At 35.6% G+C, this 17,644-nt stretch overlaps 1 protein-coding gene across 1 annotated transcript in view; it reads left to right on the plus strand.

Annotated features, from left to right (window-relative positions):
• The first annotated feature begins 1,449 nt into the window (after positions 1-1,449).
• The window catches only part of LOC118750977 (proteoglycan Cow-like), a 67,993-nt gene continuing 51,798 nt past the window's right edge, over positions 1,450-17,644 (plus strand). Inside the window, exons 1-2 of the mRNA XM_036485734.1 lie at positions 1,450-1,665; positions 1,740-1,840. Of these exons, the coding sequence (XP_036341627.1) occupies positions 1,551-1,665; positions 1,740-1,840 (216 nt within the window). The 5' untranslated portion in view covers positions 1,450-1,550. The remainder of the gene's footprint in view (positions 1,666-1,739; positions 1,841-17,644) is intronic.

Consider the following 17,644-nt stretch of genomic DNA (forward strand, 5'->3'; position numbering starts at 1 on the left):
TGCCGGAGCTGGTGGTATTGCGCAACGTATAGTTTTGAGGGGACATAGCGGCCAAATTCAGACATAGCAACTCCTTTTAGTGCTGTCAAAAGTGGCTTTAAAGTCGACAAATAGGTGGTGAGTGTCGATCCTTTTCTCGCGGGTCTTTTCCAAGATTTGGCGTATTGTGAATACCTGGTCTATGGTTTCACAGTATATTAACAGATATATGAGTAACAATTCCCTGAAATTTCAGCCTCATAACTTCATTACTTTTTGGTCTAGAGCAAGTCAAAGTTGAGGTATGCCAACGCGCTTGAAATATTTTAGTTCAATATGTAATAATCAAAAGCTTATTAAAATAAAAATACATAATAAATGTAACTTTAAAGTATTTTTTTAATTAATTTAGTTATTGTAGAATGAGTAAATGAAAAAATAAATTTAAAAAAAAACAAAATTTTTTTTCTTAACAACAGAATTGTGGTGCAAAAATTGAACATTTTGCATTTTCAATGGCCTAGGAAATATAGAGCAGCCCCTCGCCCTAGGTGCAGACTTATACCAAATGAAAGTTTGAAGTCTCAGCTTTAATTTAAAGTAGAGGACATATAGCAAAAGTTTGCAAAAGCACATTAAACATACAAAAAACTACAAAAAGTACGTAACGCGCACATTCTGTCGCTATACGTATGTTAGCATGCAATAGCATGTTTACAACTTTTTACTTTTATTTTTTTTAATTGTTTACTATTCACTTATTGTGCAAGAGAATAGTAATAAATTACATTTGTTTTTTGTTAGTTATTCAGAATTATGCTTTAAAGATCATTTATGTTTTAATAAAAATATTCTTGTTTACATAAATTTTATTTACGTTATTAATTTGATAGATAATTTTGTTGAAGGTCATTGACTTTGGGTTAGATAGTTGCATAATTTTTAATTTAAATTGATAGTGCAAGATATTAGCAGCAGATGTTATTAACAATGAAGTAAATCGTGTAAATGCAGAAATTCAAAATTTAAAAACGACAGAATTCGAAATGTTCAACAAAAAGTTTGCGATATCTCATAGTTTAACTATGACGATGATTGACGGAAAAGTGGCAACAACAGTCAGTAAGAATTGCTCGATGGCTGTTTGTTTCATATGTGGAGCAAAACCTACTGAAATGAATAATTTGGATGCAGTTATTTTGAGAACAAATTCAGCTGAAGCATTGAAATTTGGAATTTCGCCGCTACATGCTCGAATAAAATTCATGGAATGTATATTACATCTCGGTTATAATAAAAGTTTCAAAGCGTGGAGGACAAATAAAGATACAAAAGAACAGAAAGAAGCTGTTAAAACAGAAATGAAAAAAAATTTCAAATTAGTTCTGGGCTTAAAAGTCGATGTGGTGAAACAAGGCATGGGAACAACCAGAAGAAGATTTTTTGAACATCCAGAAATAACCGCTGACATAACTGGTGTAAATGTAGACTTAATTCACCGCTTTAAAATTATATTAAATACTATAAATAGTAGTAAAAATATAGATGTTGGTAAATTCCATACGTATTGCATGGACACTGCAAAATTATATGTAGAGCTTTATGGCTGGTACTACATGCCCATCACTGTGCATAAAGTTCTCATTCACGGCAGCAAAATGGTATCTGAGGCTATATTGCCAATAGGTTTGTTTGCAATTTTTATTTTTGAAAGTATTTTTTTAAACTTTATTTAATATTAACTTTTTTTTTTGCTACAGGAATGTTATCCGAAGAAGCGCAAGAAGCAATGAATAAGGAGTATAGAAACTGTAGGCTATTCCATTCTCGTAAAAATTCACGTATTTCTACGAATGAAGATGTAATGCCCTATTTGCAAATATCATCAGATCCTTATATTAATTCATTTAGAATGAGAAACAAATTAAAAAAATTAGAATACCATGATGATGTTAAAAAATTATTGATTGAATGAAAAAAAAATATTGTTTTTTTTTTTATTGCATTTCAATGGGAGGTGGGCGTATTAGTGGGCGTGTTATTGTAATTTTTGCATGAAACATTTTAAATGATATAAATTACAGTAATATCGAATTTGAAGGTTGTATTTAATATATTTTAGAAAATATGGCACTTTTTATGTTGAGGTAGTATGGGTGATGGGGTTAAAAGTGGGCCAAAGTTCAATTTTTATTTCAAATAATGTTTGTAACTATATAACATTCAAGTATACGAAAATTGAAAGTTATACCTAAAGTATTACGGACAATACGGCATTTTACAAATTTCGACTGTATGGCAGGTGGGCGTAAAAGTGGGCGAATTTTCTTAATTTTTTTTTTAAAAACTGGAATTGTCTCAAAAATAACCTGTGCAAAATTTCAGAGCTCTACAATGACTCCTTGTATTTAATGCCGGCGTTGTCTCACTGTGTGCCGTCGCCTGCTGAGTGCATATGCATGTATTTATGTATACATATAGTTACATACATATGTTCTGGAAGCACTTGAATATTGTTGCGCACAAATTCTTTTGCGCTGATTTACCATGCCAAAATATTCTTTGAACTTTTATTATTAGTATTTTGGAATGCAAAAAGGAAAAAGGAAACCGAATGATGTAGTTCTACATTCTATCCTCATAACTATTTGAATTTTCCACTGATACAAAAAAATAACAACCACAACTAAGCCATTTGCCTCTCCACAAAAACGCATCACTGCTGCTTTGGAATGTGTGTATGTATGTATGCGCATAGATTAGGGTGGAGCGAAAAAAAAATGAATTTTATGTTTTCAAAATTCGAATAGTACGGAAAAGTTGCGTAACGTGATCACATTGAATGGATTTTTTAGCAACTTGAAACTGGCATTTTATTATACTTAAGTGTAATGAGCTACAGAACTGCACAATCAAAATGTTTCTAGAAAATATTAAAAAAAAAGTATAAAACAACCACGATTTGGGAGATTTTTCTAAACAACAAGGCTCTTGTGGCGACCGTGAATATTATCCGATAAGAAAATGGTTTCAAACGATTCAGTATGATCATATTACGCAACTTTTCCAAACTTATAGAAGTTAAAAATCGAAAAATAGATTTTTTTTTCGCTCCACCTTAATGCAGTATAGTTTTCACATTCATTGCATCAGCAAGTAGCTAACACTAGCACACTGGTTGGTTTATTGCAAAAAACAACGACACATTCGCCTGCAGAGCGCTTTTATGCAAGCAAGCAAGCATCAAACTGTGTTGGCATCAGGGTAGCCACTCATTTTTGAGCATTCCCCGATTTCGACGATGAAATTCCCCGATTTTGCCAGAAATTTCGTAAAATTCCCCACCCATTCAGCTATGTATGTATTCAGAGACTAAACCAAACTTTTATAAAGTTAGTTAACAAATAAAGAAAAAAAAATTACATATAATGCTTACACACATATAGTGGTCGAAAAAATTTTAGTCGCGCCAAATTTTGACAAGTTTTCACAATTATCTTTTTTTGTTATTAATTTGATTTACATTTTTTTTTATAAAAATATAGTTAATTCATTAACAGGCATTGTGTAATTTTAATTCGATTTTCTAGAAAGATTTTGAGTATGCAGTTTTGTAGCCCACTCAATTCTATTAATGCAAGTCTAAAGTGGCTAAAAATTTTTGTTTTAAACTTTTTTTTTTTTAAGGTGTTTCGGTTTTCATCCACATAAAAAAGTGTGTTTATTCGTTATGTTAACACAAATCCGACAAGAAAAATTCTAAATCAACGGTTATTTGTATAATTTGCAGGATTGCATAATCAGTACTTTAGTTGCAGTTGCATTTTTTACCTCATTATAAAATCGGTGAAGCCAGAAAGAATAAACTAGTTAACACCTAATTCCTCACAAAAAGCAGTCAGTCTCTCGATTGTGCACGTAAACTGAAATTCCCCACAAAAAACGGCCCATTCCCCATGCAAACTCAAATTCCTCGCAAATCGGGGAATTCCCCACGAGATGGTTTCCCTGGTTGGCATGAAATATACGCTTTTTTGAGCTTTTATTTTTTATCCTTTTTTTTACTCCCTGTGCTTTCGCTCTCCAATACGCTCCGCTTGCCCTGCGCTACGCTTCTTTTACTACCTTTGTGGCATTGCAGTCATATATAGCATACACATGTGTGCCATTTTGGTGCTTTTGGAGCTAGATTTAGCTCTTTAGTTTTCTATTCAGCTCCGAAAATTGGGATTAATCTCATAGCTCTTTAAAAAAAATTATTTAGCACTTTCTTAGCTCCAGAAAGTTTTAGTTGTATTTGGCAATATATTAAAATTAACAAGTAAGAGCAGCGCTGTCTTCGGCTATGCCGAAGGCTTCATAACTTTCATGAACGTCTGCAAATTTTTGTTTGACAGATTACTGATTTTGAATACATCTGCATACATCGATAGAGGAGTTACATACTTATATAAAAAATCGCATCTAAACAATCAGAGGTATGGAAGATATACTTTATATGGCACCAATCGAAGTGATTTTCACTGCTATGAGATCGGTATGTAAACCGGTAACACAATTTATTGGGTTTAGTTTCCTACATAAAGGAGATATATCGCAAAAACTGGTATCTGAACAATCTGTGCTATAGGTGATAAAGCATACAGATACAGCATAGATTTTGGCGATTTTCTAAGTAGACTTTGTATTATTATTTATAAAATATCTTACGAAATTTATCAGTTTTAGCTGTTCAAATAAAGGGGTTTTACAGTAAAATCCCATATCTGAACAATCAGATGAATGGAAGATATATGTTGTAGTCACCCGATCCTTGTTATTTTCCCTGTAAATATTCTGTTAATAATGAGTGAAAATGGTGCGAAATTTCATGTTCCTAGCTGCATAAATGGAGGAGTTATGATAAAAGACCTCATATCTGAACAATCAGTTGTATGCGGGCGGCAGGTTATAGTGACCCGATCTTCGTTATTTTCACTGTAAGTTTTCTGTTGATAAATATTGAACACAGTGCGGAATTTCCTGTTCCCAGCTATATAAATGGAGGAGTTATAACGAAAAATTTTATATCTGAACAATCAGTTGTATGGGAGCTATAGGTTATAGTGAACCGATCTTTGTAATTTTCACTGTAAGCATTCTGTTTATAATGGGTGCAAGGGCTGCAAAATTTCATGTTCGTAGCTGCATAAATGGAGAAATTATAACGAAAAATCTCATATCTGAACAATCAGCTATATGGGAGCTATAGGTTATAGTGGTCCGATTCTTCCGGTTCCGACAAATGATTAATACATTATAAAAATACACCCACCTACCAAATTTGATCAGGATATCTCGAAAACTGAGAGACTAGATTGCATACAAACAGACGGACAGACGGACAGACGGACATGGATAAATCAACTCAGCTCGACGTCCTGATCATATAAGTATACATTTTAATGGGTCTATCTCTTTTTGTTCTGGTACTTACAAACATCGGACCAAAGTTATAATACCATTTCATGCTCATGAAAGGTATAAAAATCTGTAATTTCATTGTACAAGTGTTGAATAAAATTCCTTTGGCTTTGGTGATCTCAGGCTATTTTCGATACCTTTATGTTATTCTATTTCGATTAATACTTAAAAAAGTTGCATTCCTAATGCAAATGGCACTTAAGCAAAAAATTAAAAATGGGCAAGCAGGTCATTTAGTTTCTATCACGTGCGCGGGAGTACACAATCACCATACAGGGCAGTAATTCGAGCTCCGATAAGCTCAGACGGTGTATTTTCTCTCAGGCGGCCATGGTAGAAGAGGAAAGCCAAAACTTAAGCGTTGATAGACTTACAAATTTCGAAATGCAGTGAAAAAACATACATTTGTATTCACGGGAAAATGCAGACTCCACTATGAACTCTTAAATCTAGATTAAATGTAAAATGTAAAAGCAACTTTATGTCAACGAATGCTCAACTTAAAAAAAAAAATAGCTCTTCATTTTAGCTACTATTAGCATTACTTAGCTCTTTTAAGTTTTTCTTTTTCGCCCGATTTGGCTCCAAACGAAATTTTTTCTGGCAACACTGGTGCCATGAATGCGCATGAGATAGTTTTGTGCAGCTACACACACACACACACACAAGCTCATATCGAGAATTTTTCGTGAAATTCCTCAATGCACTGGATTTGCTGTTTTATTACTTGCAACTGCTGGCTCGTTTTTGGTGCTGTTCTATCTAGGTTTTACGAGCGTGTTGCTGATGCTCTACCCTAATTTGACTAAGGGCTTCCACACACATTTTCCACGTCATATGGGGTGTGTGTGTGTGTGTGTGTGTGTGCGAAGGAATCACTCTTTTTGTTTTACAAAAGTTTGTGTCGGTTTGCATTTTATTATACCGTTTCTTATGCACTCTTTTCCAATGCTATGCATGTAAATGTTTTTGCTATTTTTCGCCCAATGCATTACTGCATGCTTTATTGCAATTTGTCAAGCTTAAAATTACATTTGCGTTGCTCCTCAACTCAGCTCAGCTTTACGCTCGACAACTGCCTTAGTTTGCATGGCGATTGCTGCTTTACAAAGTTGCCAATTCGGCGGTTACGTTTTAATGGCAATTTGTACGAGACAGTGTCTTAGTCTGAAAATTTATGAGGGGGAATACGTATGTACAGGGGCGCACCCAAGAATATATTTTAAAGGGGGGGGGAGGGGGGTTATATTTCTGAAGATATATCACCGGAAAATACTGAAAATTTGCTTCAGATAATACCCTCTTTAAAATACATTTATGCAAGTTTTATGTACAGTATGTAATAAATAAATAAACGTTTTAAAATTCATAAACTGCACTTTATTTACATAAGATTAACAGAACTCAAACGCTTTTAACCGACTTCAAAAAAAAGGGAGGTTATCATCTCGCCGGAATACATAACTTTGGACCACGTGAACCGTTTTCAATAATCCTTTTTTTATTAGAAAGATAGTAGTTCAAGGAGAAATGGAAAAGAAATTTTATTCAAGCAACAGAAATTATAATAAATATTTCTTATAATTTCCTTGAGAGCTGGATTCTTAGCTTTAAGATACAGATTGTATTTGAGGTTATCAGCCTTAGGGGGGGAGGGGGGGGGGGGTTTCAACCCCAAAACCCACCCCTTGTGTACGCTAATGCGTATGTATATATTTTTTGTTTCGCAAGGCAACCTATTTTGGCTAAAGGTACAGTTACACCTAGCAAAAAGTATGGTTAGGTGTAAAAGTGCTTGCGTTGCCACGTGTACAAAGCGTACAAGTTTAATCATTATATTTTGAGTTTTATTTTTTACTCAGAAAATAATCGTTAGGTTTTGAGTTTTATTTTTTGCTCGGAAAATAATCGTTACGTTTTAAGTTTTATTTTTTGCTCGGAAAATAATCGTCATTTCTCAGTTAATAACGATTAAAAAGTGATTTTTATAATAAAACTTATAACCGTTACGGTCCCTGGTATGTACATTCTATATCATATTATGTCTTTACGAGTGCATCTTGATACAGGGCTTTAATAACTCAATCCCTTCGTGAACTCTGGTCTTCAAATGCAAGAGTACTAATATTCATGCTTATGTATAGTATATGAAAATTAAGTATGCATGAACATACAAACATATGTAAATATGTATGCATGTATAATTTGGTTGCAAAGCCATTACCGCGAATTTTTTATTAGCTTAGTTTCTATTGCCAATCTTTACGTTTCCTCGACATATACTCATGTAGTACATACAATATGTACATATGTATGTGAATGGCGGGGCCGTCTGCTTCGCGCGTATAATTTGCGGTTCGGTTATTTTTATGTTATTGCATTGCACCGCATTTGAGCGTTCGTTAAGCTTTATTTTTTGTGGCAACTTAATTGCCAAGGGTTTAAAAGCGTTCTTGAGAAAATTACTTTTTTTTTATATACATATGTACACACATATATATGTACATTAACGTAGGCCGAAAATCCGCTGTTTTAGAATTTTTATTGGTAATAGCAAAAATATGGCAATCTGTGTGAAATATGACAATTTTTGCTCAATATCTCGTCCAAGTGCATCAAAGTTCAAGTGGTAAAAAAAAATTTCTTAGCTTACTTCGATTCTATGCAAAAAAATTACAAATTATGTAGGACTAACACTTTCGAAGATACTTGCAATTTTAGTAAAAAGATTATTAATTAATGTTGTAGTCGAATTGCGGCAAAGTGTTGGAAATGAAAGTTGCTTTTGTACTCGTATATATGTACATACATATGTAAGTATGTTTATGTACTGTTTGGTAAGGCTACCGTAACATTTAAAGCACTTGCAATAAAATTCTAAGTAATAGACTTCATCGGATTTTTTTTCGTATTAAACTCTGCTGTTAAAGATAGCCATTTGATAATATGGAGCTGTATTTTTCTGATTTTTGCATTTTCGTGTCCCCACATTGCTTGTGCTCTGTCAAGCATGAAAGAGTGACTATCAGCGTCATTGCGTCTGGCAGGAAATTTCTGTAAATGGCACACACTTTCGCAATGGCTTCGATCGATTGCAATTTGATTATAAAAATAAAACAAAACTGGAATAAAATACACAGTAGCATGTAACGAACTTGCCAGCGAAGGTAACGCATATACATATGTACATATTCACATACATATGTATGTGCATTATGTAGAAAGCGCCATCGAAAAGAATTGCGCCGTTTTTTGGAGCGAATAACAGAATGTTGTCTATTTTTCTTTTACTCAATTTAGTCTCGGGAGATGGATGGCGTTTTTATTGTCTCTTAATTTGTGGTTTAACCTACATTTATTTTTGGTTTTTGGGTTTTTAGAAAATATCGAAAAAAGTGAGCTTAGCTTTTTTGCAGCAAAGTTTGTTTTTCTTTTAATTTTCACCATACATCTGTATGTCCACAATTCTGACGATTTTAATTTTCCAGGCATGTCTTAAAAATATTTCTCACTACTATAATTTTTTTTTTTTAATTATTTGTATTTGATAATGACAAGGCAAAGAATTTGGGTGATTGACTTTTTATTTATAATAAAAAAAAAACTCCACTTACACTAGCGGACAAGAAGTCCGACCTGTGACTTTTGGCTAGCACTTCTTATGGAAACAAGTATGAAGTCTAATACACAATTTACAAAAGACGCTGACCCTTCGGTTGGACGGAGCCTTTAATTATAGATTTCAATAGATGGATTTAAATTTTTAATTTTGTAGTGTTTAGTAATTAAATTTACGACTATACCAGCCGATTAGTTTTCGGTTAACTCTATAAACACTATCATGCATGCTGCTCCGCAACAATGTGCCAATTACGGACCCGAGGCCGTGTCGTAGCAGAGCCTTCTTGAGTGAGAGCAGTTCGGTATCATGCCTTCGAAGGCAGTCGGATACTCCGATCACAGCCGGGTTTCCCAATTTCTATGTTCAATGCATTTTTTAGGTCAGGTGCACTGAATCGTTTGTGCCTCCAAGCCAGAGATTATTCTTTATAGCCGTTCGTGTAAGCTGAACAACTGTGAATACTGATTTCTCTCTTTGAAACCGAATCAATTCATCGATACGCCGTCATTAGAAAGGATCTCTATTTCAATACGTTTCGACAATCGGTTGGATAAATAGATAAGATAGATTAATTGTTATATAGATTAGATATGTAGATGGGCCAATAAATTAGGCACTATCCTGATGGCTTTCCAGATTTTGGGACTAGTAACAGCTTTCCTTCTTGATGAAAGTCAGAGTGGATGTGCTATTGCCAGCTTTAACACCGTATATTTTATGCACCCGGTTCAGGGATTACTTCTCTTTTAAGCTTCCTCGAACAAACATGTTTTTTTTAAGGGGCGTTGTGATAGCCCACTACCCTCAAGTGGCCCTATGAAACCAGGACAAGCCTGTTGTTTCATCGAAATCCTCACCCCACGGGGCCGCCGTCAAGCATTACATCGTGGATGGAAAGGTCCTTAGCCTCTTCATCGCCTCTGCTATTGCGTCACTTGCCCACCCATGTATTCCATGTATCCAAGTATGTGGGCATGTATCTAGTTCATGCCAGATATATCGCGAAGTTTGCGTCCGGTGCTGTTAAATTCGCCACACTCAAAAAAAAAAAACGTAGTGGACGTCTTCTATTGCGTCTTCTCCACAGAAGTCGCATAAGGGGTCGGATTCCTCCTGTCTATCAAGATAATCAGGTATTTAACTGCTGGTAGCGTAGTAATGTTGTGGTCGCTGATTTTTATTGTGAAGGACATGACCATCGATAGTTTTGTAGCTCTAGAGCAATGACTCTGTTTTTTTGCTTTGCGCGCTGACGTCCATTTTGCACAAGCCCCGACAGAATGGACACTATAGTTTCGTTTGCTGTTTCGAAAGTTTCGCTAAGATGATAAACAGTGACGACTAAAGCGATATCGTCCGCAAATCCGATTAGTTTGGCTCCGTTGGGAATTTTAAGGCGCAGCACCCATCGTACATGACATTCCATAGTAATGGGCCGAGCACGAAGCCTCGCGGAACACCACCTGTGACATTTAAATTCCTCGTGCTTGCTTCCCCGAAGGTAAGAGGATATCCTAAAGTGGTGACGGTGCGTCCAAAATTGCCTCGAACAAACATGTAGTTACATACATATACATAGATATCCCAGCTTAAACAATGTAGAAAAGTCTGAGTGTAACGAAGAGAAATATACTTTCAATGGCCGACAACATTTAGGGCACTGAATATAGACTTCATATATGTACATTAGGGCGAGCCAATTTGTATGGGAGATTTTTTCGACTATGGCGTTTAGCACAGAATGATTCTGCGTGTAATTCTAAGCAAATTGCAGAAGAATCCATGCGTCTGAAATCAATTTGGAGTTTGCCAAATTGCGAAAATAGATTTCTTACCATTTTGCTTTAGTGTCGTAAATTTTGTATCAAAACAGGCTATTAGGGTTTTTTTTTTTGAGAATGCGAAATCCATTTCGGAACTTATCTTTTTCTTAAAACTTCCACCAGAGGGCACAACAGTGAAAACTTTCAAACTTTCTACGAAACCTATTTTCACCATTTGGTAAACTCCAAATTGATTTTAGACCAGCGATGGGCAGAGAGAGCGTTTACTCTGAACGCGACTATACAAAATATATAAAAAGCAGCCCATCACCGTTTTACACCCATGGTTCCTTCGGAAAATTTGGCTAGAATTACACGTAGGATCCTCCTATTCTGTACACTTATAGTCACCCTAGTGTACATATTTTCATACATATGAGGTCATCTGTGTGCCCGTGCAGGCGGTGAAGCTTTACTAATGCAGCTGTCAATGCATGTTGCATGCCAGAACAACCACAATTACAGGCATTTTGCAGGCACTTGCGAGCACACCCTTCCCTGCAGTTACGTATGCATGTGTGTATATTTGCGGTACTTTGGCAAAACTTCGTATCTCAAAATAAACACCCACACAGCACTCTATAACATAAAGCTCTCTATCAATAACAGAAAATAATTTTTAATAACTTTTTTTTACTGAATATTTAAGATTAAGTGCTTTTTAGATAATTAAGAATAATATACAATAAATCGTAGTATCTTAAGGCCTATTTTGAATTAGTTTAGAATATACGAATCATTTCTGAGATACTAGGTTTTACCAAAGTACCGGCGATATGTGCATGTAGCTGGCAGTTGGGCGGATTTTGGGCATGCCAGCGATTGACGCTCAATTTTATTTAAAGTTAAAAAAAAAAAAACAAAAACCTATCGATCTATCCCCTGCAGCTTTTAAGGCCTACATAAATATATTTTGTCCTTCGCATTTACCACTTTCCCTCCGCCAAAGCGCAATGCAATTAGGGACCGCCTAACTGGGCTCGTGCAGGATCAGCAGGCAGATTTGCACCACAAAAATTTTTGAGCAGCAATGGAAAATTGAAGGGAGCAGTCTTCTCAAAAATCACATTTTACATTCGCTAGTAGTCGGCAACCGCAGGGTCGGTCGGTCGGTCACTCGCTCCTCATTGCTATGTTTGCATGCATTGCAGTCGCATCAAATGCGCAATGTTACTAATAGTTGTTGCCTAAATTAAGGCGCACTATGTACCACATGCGCCAATGAGAACATCCGTAGCCACATCCGCAGCAAGCAAGCAATTTAGCGTTGACTTTACAGCTTTACAGATCACGTAAAATACTGCAGGTGGACACTTGTGGGTTCGAGCATAAGTAGTATATATACATACATATATATTTATGTATATGCATACATACACACATATTTGCAGATAGTAATACGAGTACCATTGCATCGAAATGAATTTTCAAGTGTAATTGCGTGGGCGGTCGGAGTCGAGTGCGCAATTACCTTCAGTGAAGATGTGAAATTGCTGTCAGCAGCGCAGTGTTGAAAGGTAATGCCTTATAGTGCAGATGGGGTTGGCAATGGTAAAGTTAAGTGGTTGGGTAATTTTGTTGAATTGTCACATGGTTGACTACGTCGGACAGGTCGTTTTTGTTAAACTTGATGCTTGAGTTGATGATGGCCCATGTGGTTACGGATGCCTGCTTCAATTTCAAAGGCGAAAAAAAATCTTTTCAAGGTTCGGGTAAATTAAACATCTACATAAACATCCACATAGTAATCTTTACTCAAATGCTTATTCAAACTTGCGACTAAGAAAAATGATTTTCTATTTTATTTGCATAAAAAATATCAGTAAAATGTTCAATATAAAAAAACTATTTCTTTCTAGGACAAACAAACTTTATGTAAGAGGTTACTCATGCGGCTAAGCACGCTTATAAGAAGGGAAAATCCACGAAGACAGCTCTTCATGGTGTGATGTTACATATATTTAGAAAAGGCTCTAATACATTACGAAGAATATGAAATGGGCGGCTTCCTTATTATATCAGGAGCCCTTAACAATGTCTCTACAAAGGCTATCTTAGAGGGTCTTGATTCAATCGGCATTAGTCCTCTCATTTGTCATTCACTCACCGCGGCAGGCGAACAGAGGCACCACAAAAAGTGGCGTTCTCTCTCCATTGATGTGAACATTTTTCTCGTAATAAGATTCTACGCGATTTGAGTGTGAGATTGGAGTTGAACGTAGATAAGAGGGACTTTAAAAAAGTAAAAGATTCCGACCTGTCCTCAATCCAAACTGGAAAATATTACACCACTCCTAAAACATCTACGAAATATGTATATTGGAGTCATTATGAACAGTAAGCTGACGTGGAGGTTAAATGTGAAAGAAGCAAGAAATCTCTCGATAGGACATAGAGCTTATCCGCCCGCCACACTCACTGAAGTTATGTTTTTTTTTTGGTTTGGTTTGGTGGACGGCATTACAAAGGAAGAGTATGTCAAGTACCTTAAGGGTGTACAGAGAGTTTCAGGTCTATGTATTATAGGAGCACTTTAAACCTGTATCGAGTAAGATTAGTTGCAAAAAACTTAAAAGAAAAGTCGGCGCTAAGATTGAAAGTTCCGGATACTTACTGTTGAAATATTTTTCTGGCCGAAATTTACGCCCGAATCAATTAGTCTCTGCTAACTCTGACACCCAGGCGGTCATTAAAGCATTTGCAGCAGTGATGATAAACTCATTTTGTTTGCGACAATGCGGAGATCGAATAGATGAACTTTGTGTCAGCAGGTCACTTATATTCGGGGTGCCAGAACACGAGGGAATAGGATGAAACGAATGAGCAGATGTGTTGGCTAAATCAGGAGTATTATTACCACCGGGCGACATGGAACAAATGTGCCATTATCTCAACTATTTAAGAACAGAACTAGATTTGGTAACGGCATAAAATAGGAAAAGGCAACAGCAATAAACAGGTCCCGACTCAACTACCCTAGACCTGAGAATTGGCAATTTGTTAAAGTTCGCAAAAAAAATCGTCTTAAATCATGCATCCATATCCTTGGCAACACTAGGGACCAGCGACTTTGATATTTCGGAAGTTGGTTCAGTTTGGTATCGAAAACTAAGAATACTAAAATAAATTAAATTCATATATTAGCCATGTAGGCCATATTCAATCAGTAAAAGTACCGCCGATACTTCCGGATTCTGGAAAATTCAGGAAATTCGGCTACCCTAGACACTTCAGCGACAATCAGGACACATCCATAAGTAACGACTATTGCATGCTCGCTATTACTTTTTAAATTAAATGCAAAATTGTAATAACAGCAACTGTGCGCAAGCACAACAGACCTCACCGTTTGCCCAATGCCTTAAACGCTTATACGAGTTATGTGTAACTTGAAGATAGAGTCGATTAAGGAATTTTCTCAGCTGAATTGAGGCTAAAAACATATTTTCAGTTTTACGCCCACTGTAGTGCATATGAAGCGAAAGTGTTGGCCATGCAGAAGGCATCACAGATACTCGCTCAAAGAGCTTCAGAGAGGAGAGGAGTGTTCATGCAACAAAGGTTTTTCGTAGAAGCCCTAGAAGTCTGTAATAAATGGCCAAGCATTATACATATGTACATAGAATTCAATTTATATTGGTGCTTGAAGACTCTATGTAAATAATTTTCCTGCCCCGTCGGACCAACTAACCAACACCAAAAAACCTTTTTGGCATTGACAGACTTTAAGCCATAGAAAAGTACGCGTGATAGGCAAACTATAATTTCAAGGCTGTGCAGAGATTTAATAGGTGAAATATCCGCTTTGGCAAAGTTCATCGGGTGTAAGGGGCTGCAGGGCTGCAATCCAGTTTGAACCGAACTGAATTTTTTTTGGTTGATGGCAACTCCGTGAGATGTAATTTCGCCCATATAACGAATGATTGAAATGTTCTTACATGGTAGAAAATGCTTAACAACGCCAGCAAACAAAAAAAAAATCAAAAATTTATGCGAATTTTAAGATACGATTCAAACATTACAAACAATACATTAAAATTGTACGACTGCATATTCGGACTATTTAGTTCTCATTTAAAAATTTGATACTTTGATGCAATTTTTTTGCATATCGCTACCTAAAGATGAAAAGGTGTAAAGTACACTTTTTTCGAAATTTAGTGTGCGAAGCAGAATGACAAGATTATGCGAAAATACATCGAGTTTTCGTCTCTCCAGACCAGTTTCGAAAAACGGACTTGGCACCTTTTTACCTGTAGGTAACGATATCATATGTTTAACCATTTCAAGCTAACCTAAAAGTGTGTTTGCATTGTTCAACTTTGCGTTCAATATTTGCGTTCAACTCAGCGCAGGGTTGCACGAAAAAAAAGTTGAATGGCTAAAAATATCAAAATATGAAAAAATATCAAAATATTCGCCATAAAAAGGTGTTTGCATTGTTCAACTGTGCATTCAACTTTTGGTTGAATGGCCTTTCAACTAATCGCTTTCAACAAAGTTGGTCGCCAGCCAACATTTAGCCATTCAACTTTTTTTTCGTGCAACCCTGCGTTGAGTTGAACGCAATTGTTGAACGCAAAGTTGAATAATGCAAACACTGCTTAACACCAACATCAATTAAAAGTTGTTGTATTAGAAAATGTCACATGATTTGTGTTCCTAATTAAGTGATCATAGACAATGTATGTACATATTTATGTATGTAAATAGTACTAAATGATATAACAATATTCAAATATTGACCACACACCTACTTTAATTTTATTAAATATTGCGCAGTATATCCCACCCAGCAAAGAAACGTACGCTTTGCCGACCGCCGCGATAGTGCGACTGTGGTAGATATCCGAATATTCGGATAGCAAAATTAAGGGATATTCACCGCATATCCGGACAGCACAACTAATGGATATTTACCGTATTTGAGCTTGGTGTAAAATGCGGAGGTGTAAAATGCGGATATTCGGTTCATATCCAGATAACGAAATAGAACGGATATTAACCGGATATCCGGATTTCAAAAATATACACGAATATCCGAACGGATATCGGATATGATACAGTAGGGTAAAATTTCATTCTACCGAACTCAAATATTCTTCACATAAAAAATATCAAAAGATCAAAATCCCAAGAACTGCCCTGCAAAAAATTGGACTAATCCGGGATGACTCCGGGAGCAATTGCAAAGGACCATGCGACTAATACCACTTTTGACCTCTTTATATGGAATGAACTGATCGCTTTTGTTCGAGCATGTCCTATGAAGAGACTAATTGTTCCCCTTTATACCCGAACGGGTATAAAAAGCGACAAGTCACTTTTAAAAAAATGAAAATAAAAATTTGCGCCAGCTGAGATTCGAACCGAGGTGCTCAGTTTTGTTAGGCGAATACTCTCTCTCTGCGTGCCAACGCCGCACATGAAATTGCATTGACTAAGTGCGTACATATTATTAAATCGTTAATAGTACCCGTTAGAGATGAGTTGGGGACTAATTTATCTCCAATTATACCCATAAAGGATGAGTCGAGACTAATTGATCTCCATTAGTACCCGTATGAGACTAGTTGCGACTAATTAATGCCCTATTGTACCCGATTAAGAGTAATCTCGGAATACTCTCTGTGTGTATGTAAAAATCTATGGTGTAAATGTTTTATAAAATTTTGACCTACCGATCCTATATAGGCTCATTCAATGTTTGTTGCTCTTCGTTACATTGATTGTTGTATTGCAGAGCCATTTTTTTGGTTTTAATTTAATTACCAATTAAGATTTGATTATATCAAATTTATCTGCATGATAGCATAATAATTTTGAGGCTCACATATCATTTAATATTACTCGTATACATACACAAACACCTACGTATGTAGGTATACACATATTGACATTAGCAAATTGGTGTACATACATAGATTCGGAGAAATTAATTGAATTCGAAGTTTACCAAGAACCACAATTATTTGAAATTGTTATGAAATTTAATTGGTAAAAATATGATGAACTAATTAGTACCTCCCTATTCGTGTGGTTGAGTAATCAATTAATAATGGCAAATCGTTTTGAAAATTGTCGCATTATAATAAATCAATTAAATGCTTAAATTGTTGCAGTAGGATTGGCTAATAAAGAACGTGAAACAAATCTTTATTAAATCAATGCGCGATAATGTGTACGGACTTACAAAAATTATAATTAAACATACTTCGAAAATTTAGAGAATTTTTCTTAGAATAAATTCTTGTTAATACGGCTATCATGAGCGGCAATGAGTTATATTTTTTAGGTTTTTAAGTTTTTAAAAAGCTCAAATTTAATAGTTATTTTTGAGTTTTACTTATTGCTCAGAAAATACAATTATTTTTTGATTTTTATTTATTGCTTGAAAATAATTCATAGTTTATTTTTATTTTGCTTGGAAAATAATAGCTATTTTTGGGGGTTTATTTTTTTCTCGAAAACACTAACGAGCCAAAGCCGCTTAGGTGGTTACTTCGGCAAAGAATTTAGAAGAAAAATATTAGGGAAGCTTCTTAACGCCACCGAGAATGGTCGACTGCCTAAATAGACAGGGGAAACTGGCGTTGAATGTTTGAAGCATCTGTGAAGGCAGAATGAAAATACAAATGGAAAGACACAAGGACGAAAACAAAGACTGAATAAAAAAGATGGACAAGGAAACAACAAAGACACAGACATTCCCACTCTTAGACAAAGCTAAGGAGAAACATAACGATGGAAATAAAGA

Source organism: Rhagoletis pomonella, unplaced genomic scaffold (genome assembly GCF_013731165.1).
Source record: "Rhagoletis pomonella isolate Grant_MI unplaced genomic scaffold, Rhpom_1.0 Rhpom_scaffold_00478, whole genome shotgun sequence".
Lineage (NCBI taxonomy): Eukaryota > Metazoa > Arthropoda > Insecta > Diptera > Tephritidae > Rhagoletis > Rhagoletis pomonella.